Here is a 9,724-nt window from a genome sequence, read left to right on the forward strand (position 1 = left end):
CCTGTAAGATACTTCTCTTTAAAATTTTAATCTGTGAAATTAATTTTGAGACATCATACTTCATAGAGTATATTTATTTTTTCATTTCTTTTGACATCACTGTTTTTTTGTTCTCGCAAATCATATATTTATTTTAAAACACATATGAGAGTGAAGTCAATAATAATTTCACATATTCAAATAGCAGTAAGCATTTTTGTTTTAGTTTAGAAAAACATGAATATTAATATAGTTTTTTTTAACTAAAATGGAAAATTTGAAGTACTAGGCTTTGTAAGATGTATGTAAAATCTTACTGTTTCTTTCTATTACGTCTTTCTTTATTATTCAAAGAATCGACGATCATGTGTCTTTTTATTCTATGTACCTATTTTATTTTTTAATATTTCATTCATTACAAAATTAAAGAACACACTTTTGAAACTTGGTTATTCGGTATTTATCTGTCAGATAATGAGTAACTTCAGATTGTCTTTGGGTAGCCAGAGAGTAGATAATGGAGTTTCCACTGTCATTTTATATTTTATCTGTAGTGTAGTTGTCACAGAATGACAGTGTCTTACGACAATTAATAAAATTGTACTTGTTTTTGTCTATGCAAGGAAAAATAAAACTTTTAGCGTATATAAACTTTATAGTTTTATTACTAAGCTTGTATTAGAAAAAGATACATTTTGGTCAGCAAAGAACCGTAAAAGATTGTCTGTTTGTGATGACGTTAGACGGGTTATTCTTAAAGTTTCTCGTAAGAATGTAGATAACTTTTTTATTTAATGTTCAAAATTGTATTGCCATGAACGAAAAAGACTAATGTGTAATGTTTATATTAATGTAGGAGTGATAATACAATATAATTTCAAATATTTGTTTGTTTTTATTTCAAAATAATTATTTAAATACCATTTCTTGGCTAAAATAATGCTCGGAAAAGTGAAGTTTGGTTCGTTCCCTTTTTGGTTACGTTCATTTGCCCGTAGTAGGAAAGTAGTAGATATATAATCTGAGATTCGTACCTTTTAAACTAAGGGCCGAATTATAAAAAAAAATGTTCTTACAACCCGATCTCCGATTATATTTTGCAAGGACTAAATACATTATTTCGGTTCATCGTGAACAACGTTGTTGTTATTAGATGCATCTTTGACAAGACCAGCGCGCACCAACATATCTACTATAGGTCTTCGACTTTTGCGATCCGACAGTGGTTGGGATCTTACGTCTGAAATAGAAAATTATCTTTATCGTATACGTTATCTATATAGAACTATATATTAGTAAATAATTCAAATCCTGGCGTAAATTAGTGAATAACACTTAACTTATAACCAGCGGCACGTAAGTCTAGCGCTGGCCGATACGTGGAGGGGATTGCTGCGCATGTGTACTGTCGCGCGGGGGACAAAATGCGACTGGAGAGCCAATCGAAACTCTTCATTCCGCTAGCCCCCCTCAGGTACCTTATTTTTTACTTCTGCGCAATAACGGTCAGCGCTAGAGTTTCGTGCCGCTACTTATAATAATATGGCAAATGGGAACATCGTGACAAAATTTGTGATGTGTGTTAGGAACTCTTTACAAACAGTATTATTAAATACTAACCGATTGACTGCAACTCCTTAGTAGTAGTTTGAGGTCCTAATTCATACAGTACTTGGAAATCTGCGTGGTTCCCAAAGCTATACCCGAATCCAATGCGGTGATCGTTACCTGGAAATTAATAATTAAATAAGCAAGCTAAGAAAATAAACAATGATCCCAGTTGGATAGTCATTTAATTTAAAAGTATTCGGATGAATAAAATTAACAGAAAAATAAACTCACATGCACCAATTTAGTTTATTTACATTGAATTATTTTTATAAATTTGAAAGAAGTAATAAATTTGATAGCTTTTCTCGTAAGTTTACAAAAAATACTTTAAACTGTACGTTCCTTTGAATCAGTTAGGACAATTTATTGGTACCAAACAATTCTACTCAAACGAAACTCTATTTTTTAAAAGACAAAAAAAATGTTGGATAGTTTTTTTCTAATAAAACCTTTGCGTATTGGTGGTGCGAAACCGTATATAGTAGTAAACAGCATAGCTACATCTTCCGGTACCACGAGAAACTTCCCTTGCGTATCAGGACCTAAAAAGAAATATAGTTACATTACAATCAATCAGAATTATTCGTTGTTTTTTTTTTTCAAACTATGCAGGCATGCTACTATTTACTTACTATGTTTGTTAATAAAAAATATGCATGTAAAGACAATGACAGCACGCACAATTTTTTTCTTGTCCCTTTTTTTTAGTTTATGTTTAATAAAACAAATATCTTTATTAGATTTCTAGATTAAATATTGTAAGCAGTATATATTTTTTCATTTATTTGCTTATCAGTAGCAAATAAATGAAAAAATATATCCTGCAGCTGCTTTATTATACAATATCTAAACAATAACATTATACACAGAAGCCAAAAACGGAATACGCTTTCGAACATTAACACAAAACACATTTAACAATCATTATTATTACCTACTTATACAAAAAAAATGAAATAAAATAATACATATAAAATAATTTGTAAGATGCATTAGATCATTATAATATGTTCAATATAAAAGAGAAATAACAAAGCCATTCTATCTGATAAAGGATATCAGAGTTTTTTATATTATTTTTATGCATTTATAAGTTATGACTGACTTACGTAAATAGTTTGTATTAATTAGACCGAGGAATTTCAAATAGACAAAAAGTCAGGACATTCAATCAAACCGTTGCAAGTAGCGTGCCATAAAGAGTTATAATAAAGCAATAATTAATAAGAAATAAAGCTACAAAATTTATAAAATATAAAAACGTAAATAAAATCCAATATGCTAGAACGACTAGTTCATAAGTATAATGCCAGCATGTATTAAGTATATAGGTACATAAAGTTGGCAAAGATTTACGTCATAATATTGGTCATAAGGTTACTTAATAGTGTGTAGTATTTACCGGAGTGAGAACTTTTTGCTTCAGTAACTAGGCCAAGGAAAATTTACGTTTTTAACTTGCTTTTTAATGACACCATCAACCCAATGCGTAGAGAAAATACGGAAGAACAAGAATTTTTTTTTAATATAGAATATTTTCTTGTTCATTTTAATATTGACGCCGCATTTATAAAATTAAATTTATTATTTGTATTAATTTTCGACACTTTAATGTTTTAACGACAATTAAATTCCTAACATATTCCTTTTTCCCTCCCTGTAAGTCTCGGAAATTTTTGGATTTGTATAAATATAATCAAGACTTAAAAATTAGTTTGCCAAAGAAGTTTCACTTCTTGTCAGAAGTGAAGTTCATGTTTATTTTGTACGCACGCACTTTTTTAATTATAAGCATTAGCATTATGTACAGCTTAGGTTAAAGTTATCAATTTTAATTATTTGAAATAAAATTGTTTTTGAAGTAAAATTACGTTCATTCTCTTAAGCACCGGACCCTAATGTCAGCCAGAAATGAGCTTACTCTATCAGTATACCTATTTTGGATTCTTACTGGTCCGGATTATAATATAATATATTAGAGATACTGAATATCATGGAAAATATCTGATTCTGGGTCTCGTCATAAGAATCTAAGTCGGAGGTCACAACTCACTACTGTTAGAGATACCGCGCGTTAGCGAGGCGTCGTAGTAGGTTTGTATGGTAGTGGACCTATATGGTTTGGCTGAGTTTACAAATCCACTGTTGTGAACTCCGCCAGAGTACAAATAAGTCCAGGAGTTCTATTTCTAATATTAGTTATATCAGGTCGATAAGAACTTCGTATACTATCGCATATTTATGTAGAAATTGTCCATCTGTACGAATGATTTGATTGTTCTATAACATTAGTTACAACTGTAAAGACAAAGCAATGATTGGGAAATAAATACACTTCCTGTGTACTACTTCCAAATTGTTTGTTTTAGTAGTTGATACAGTAGATAATTACAACGCCCTAGCCTACAGTATCGATTATAATTTATCAATATATCAATAAAATTAATAGAATAGTGATACACAGGTACTTATATATGTATAAAGATTACTTAAGTTCCTGTTAGACCAAATTATCAAAGGCGTTAATTGCAAAAATCGTAACCGCAACGAGGAAATGCCACCAACATTACTTAATGGTACTTTTCCAAACATCCTTAATTTATGCAATAATTATTAATGACATAAGCATTATTTTATTATGGGTTGTTTATGATTAAAACATAAAGAACAAAATTGACAGAATTGTCATATTACGTTTGGAACTGAAAAATCAAATAAAAACCGTGTCAGGATTATTTTATAATCGGTGCAGGCTCCGAGTGAATGTCCAGCCTTGGCACAGATTACAACTGTGCGATTGTCACTTATTTTCACACATTGACATAAACAATTGAACATTAAACAAAAATAATAACCCACTGGCATTTTGGATCTTCTTATCATATTGTTTAATTTACACGACATTTTTATTAACCTTCACAACATGAGCAAAGATTAAGCCAACGTAGGAAGAAATTTCTTGATAAACATCTGGGATTTGAATCCACGACCTCAATATTAGGACTCGCACGCTTAACTACTACGCCAATACTTTTATCATATAATAAACGAAATAATGTTCAATTGTTTCTTGTTAAATGCTATGAATGTATTGGCTTATTAGATTTAGAATCGTACAAATTTTTTTACTTCTAAAATTCTTACTGTTTTGTAAAAAATAGTTTTAAGACATTTACCTACAATGTTTTATTATTAAATTGATGAAATTTAAACAGTTAACATTACCTCCGTAAATTTATTTAAATTAAAAATAGAACTAGTGTGTAAAAGAGGTTAAAACACGGGAACTATGACATTTTAAGCAACAGTTTCACGTAATAAGTTGTGAACAATCAATACAGTGTATTAAACAGTGATTTGTTAGTCGTGATCGAACAATTTGTTATCCGCCATACCGCGATGGACATTTCTCGTTTGGTTGTGGTTAAACATCAGAGTAATTGTTGCAAAAAACTGACATAAAATAGTGAAGTGACTTTTAAAAGTGTCTTGTGCTAATCAAGTACTTTAAAATAAAACCTAAACACTGTTTTGGACAAATCGTAATTGTGTTATATACGATTTATTCGCAAGTCAAGTAATGAATTGGTTAGCACTTGTAACAAGTTGTTAGGAACACCATACACACTGTCGATTGTGGATCAAATCCTGGCGCGCACATACCTACGAAACGAATACTTTTTATTTTTTTTTAATTTTATAATATTCCAAGATGGATTGTGGTAAATGCCTAAAAAATGCCTCTGATACTGAATTGATTAAATGCACATCTTGTCTCACGGTGTTGCACTTCTTCTGCGCTGATCTATCTGAAGCTGATTTTAAAAAAATTCTACCGATGAATAGGAAAAAGTGGAAGTGCTCGGCGTGCAAGACCAAAAAGATTGCTCCTACTTCATCCGTGTCGCCGAAAACAAGTTTAGCATCATCATTAAACGTCGATACTGAAATACTGACAAAATATATGGATACTAAACTCGCAGATCTGAGGCAGCAATGGCGGGACGACCTCAACGCTGCAATTTTCGAAGTGACGCGGAAATTTAGGGATGACATAATCTCTCTTGAAGCTCGTATGAGTACCTGGGAGGGCAGACTGTCGCAAGTGGAAGATCAAACGGCTAACAATGAATCTTTGCCAAACAATTTTATCGACAAGCATCTTTCTAATGAAAATCTGATCAATGAGGTTCGAGATCGCAATCAAAGGGAGAAAAACCTCATTATTGCAGGTATACCTGAACAAATAGCGATCAACGCAGAGGAAGGACCGTTAAAGGATGAAGATAAGATAATACAACTGATTTCCACCATAAACCCCAGTCTACCAAAACCCCTTAAGGTCTTTCGTATAGGAAAATTTAATCCAGGCAAAAACCGTAGAATCAAAGTTTGTTACGAAACAAATACTACGGCTAAATACTTATTACGTAACAAGTCTAAATTTCCAGAAGCCATTAAAATTTATTCAGACTTAACTCCAGCTCAGCAAAAATATTTGCAAAATTTAAAAAATGAACTAGTGCGACGTCAGGCTGCGGGAGATACTGACATCACTATTAAATACAGATCTGGAATACCCACTATTACCAAAATGTCTCCAAAAAACTCGAAGTAACAAATACAACCAAACGCCTCAACACAGATACAAATACCTATGAAGTTTTGCAAAACCATAATCAGCTACAACCACACAAGTCACGCTTATCGTTTTTATACCTTAATGCTAGGAGTATCCGAGCAAAAGGCAAATTTAATGAAGTCAAATGCATTTTAAAAACAATTTCTAAAACTGTTCATATCGTACTCATTACAGAAACATGGATCACTAATGAAACTCAGGCCCAAGAGATGAGTCTACCAAACTATACTCATTATTTCAACTATAGATCGGATTTTAGAGGTGGTGGAGTCTCAACTTATGTCCATAACAGTATTAGACATAGTTTGTCGGAGTCAACATATAAAGATGGCAACAACTACCTATGGGTCAAATTAGACAGATATGCCACCGAAATTGGACTTGTGTATAATCCTGGAGATACAAACTTCTCAAAGTTTTTGGAAGAACTTCGCTTGCAACTAAGAGAAAGAAAGAGGGCTGTAGTCTTTGGGGATTTTAATATAGATCTTGTGAAAAAGAATGAAAAACAAACTAAGCAGTATATGGATGTAATGGACGAGGCTGGATATAACATCATAAATAAAATTAGGAAAAAATATTGTACACGTGACTCGAAAACACGTAAATCAATAATCGACCACGTGTGCTCAAATTTAAGAAGTGACCGTTTTCATATGGCATTTATTGAGACAGGAATGTCCGACCATAGGCAACTTTATATCGAGTTAAAAAAATCCAAAGCCCCGCAGTTAATATACTCTGAATATGAAGCCATTGACTATGCTAAATTTAACAAACTATTCACGACCTACAATTTAGATGTAGCAACACTTGATTATTCTTTACTAGAAGATACGATTAAGGACTGTGTAAGGAAATGCAAACAAGTAAAGAAAAAGATACTTAATCCACCTCAGAAAGATTGGATAAGTGGAGAAGTCATTAGTGCAATTCACTTTAGAAACCAATTATGGGCTGAACTGAAAAAAGATCCTACAAATATAGTTGTTCAAGCACAATATACTACTACAAGAGATACGGTCAAAAGGAAAATAAGGGAAACTAAAGATAATTACTTCTCCAACGAATTTATTAAACACGCTAAAAACCCTAAAAAAATGTGGAGTCTAATAAATAAATTGGCTAGTAACAAGCTAAATAAAGATTGCACACCTTCCAAACTTATTATAGACACTAAAGAGCTAACTCAAACAACCGATATTTGTGCTGCTTTTAATACATACTTTTCTACCATAGGGCTAAAACTAGCCAATGAAATACCAACACAATTTCACATTAATTTTACACTAGCACTTCCTCAAAGTCTTAACTCTGAACTATCTAACTTTAATCCATGCACAACACTTGAAATCACTAATATAATAAAAACACTAAACACGAATTGTAGTAGTGGAATAGATGGGATCAATACTAAAACAATAAAATGCGTAGTTGATCATATTTCTGAATATCTCTCGATCTGCTTTAATAAGCTGCTGCATAATGGTGAATTTCCGGATTCTCTTAAAAAGGCCAGAGTTGCTCCTATCCATAAATCTGGCCCCAAAACCGAACCCGGCAATTACAGACCAATATCTATTCTACCTACAATATCAAAAATATTAGAAAAGATTATTTACTCACGACTTGACACTTACTTGCAAACTAACAATTTCATTTTTAAACGCCAATATGGTTTTAGATCAAAAAGCAGCACTTTATCAGCCACAGCCGATCTCGTTAGCGACATAAAACAAAATATTGACTCTAAGAAAATTGTGCTGGGTGTCTTTATTGATCTGAAAAAAGCGTTTGACACCGTAAGCCACAACTTATTGCTTAAAAAATTAGAATGCATAGGAATAAAAGATCGTGCACTAAAATTATTCAAATCATATCTATCAAACAGAACCCAGATAGTAAAAATAGGTAATGCTCAAAGTTCAGAAATACCAATAACATGCGGCGTCCCACAAGGATCTATATTAGGTCCATTGTTATTTTTAATATATATTAACAACATTCACGAACTCGGTTTACACGGCCGAATCACTCTCTACGCTGATGACACCTGCTTATTTTACTTTGGTTCAAATATCCAGACTATGGTTGCTCAAGCTCAATCAGACCTAAATGTTCTATCTTCTTGGTTTCAACAAAATCTTCTAACAATTAATATTTCAAAAACATCTTATGTAATATTCAAGGCAACAAATAAACTCATTCCTATCTTTCAACCGCTTAAAGTTCAAGACGTTGAAATCAATAACAAAAAATGGGAGAAATATCTGGGTCTTAGAATGGATACAAATTTAAAATGGAACTTTCATATATCACACATAATTACCAAACTAAAATCACTTATAGGCAGATTTTGGTCAATATCTAAATGCATTCCGCAATCTGTACGTCATTTGATCTATAATTGTTTAGTCAAGCCACATTTCATATACCTAATTGAAATATGGGGTACAGCATGCAAAAACAAAATTTCTACAATACAAACACTACAAAATAAATTAATAAAAGCACTATTCAGATACAATTTTTTAACACCTACTAATAAAATCTACCAAGAAACTAAAATTATGACGATTAAACAACTATATGTTTATAGCACCTGTATCCTTATTAAAAAAATTTTAAATAACTCTCTACATAGTAACTTATCATTTAATAAAATCAAATACACCACTACACGCAATACTCGTCGAGCGAGTTTGCTTATCTTGCCAAAGCCGCGCACAAATTATTTAAAGAGATCTATTAGGTATGAGGGTGTGCAATTGTTTAATAGGTTGCCGTCTAAGCTTCGTAACATTAGCGTGATTGATCAGTTCAAAAGGGCATTAAAGACACACATCAGAATGGGCCCATTAGACTAGAAGAAGAATTGGGCTAGCTGATGGCGACGTGTATCTCGTTTGTATATACTTAATATTAAATTTCTCATGTAAATAAAAAAATAATTTTTGTAATGAGAAATAAAGTTCTTTAAACATTAAACATTAATTTATTTTAGCTTTAAATGATGCATACAATTCGATAAATTAATTAATTAGGTATGTGAATATTAAAAATTATTTATACTTCCATTTGTATCTTAAGTGCCTTTATACGCGACGACGCGCTTACGCATATTTTAGTTAAAGACGATAGAGATCGAGATTGTATTTATTGGGTAAATAATTTAAAAATCAACTAAAAAAACAAATCACTATGAACAAAAAATAAGTATCAACATAACGTAAAGTAGAATAAAAAAACGACATAATATACTTACATTTAAAAAGAAAAATCACACAAGCAACTAATAAAACGCGCGCCATTTTTTGACAATCCTCAATTATGATTTTCAAACGCAGCTGTTGTCTATTCTTAAATGATTAATTATGGTGAGAAAACAGTAGGTCCTATTGTTAAATTTATTAGGTATCTACTATATGGAAACTATTATATTGTCGGTTTGTTTACTATTTCTATTAATCAAATTAATGCACCCGGCATATA

The 9,724-nt window shown here is 31.6% G+C and overlaps 1 protein-coding gene across 1 annotated transcript; it reads right to left on the bottom strand.

The window, feature by feature from the left end:
- Positions 1-622: 622 nt before the first annotated feature.
- Positions 623-9,724, bottom strand: LOC125055644. Its single transcript, XM_047658120.1, has 4 exons — positions 9,498-9,724; positions 2,040-2,132; positions 1,600-1,707; positions 623-1,219 (listed from the first exon to the last, which is right to left on the bottom strand). The coding sequence occupies exons 1-4, from the start codon at positions 9,541-9,543 to the stop codon at positions 1,095-1,097; spliced, it is 372 nt and encodes a 123-aa protein (XP_047514076.1). The 5' UTR covers positions 9,544-9,724; the 3' UTR covers positions 623-1,094.

The sequence above is a fragment of the Pieris napi genome, chromosome 13 (assembly GCF_905475465.1).
Source record: "Pieris napi chromosome 13, ilPieNapi1.2, whole genome shotgun sequence".
NCBI classification, from domain to species: Eukaryota; Metazoa; Arthropoda; class Insecta; order Lepidoptera; family Pieridae; genus Pieris; species Pieris napi.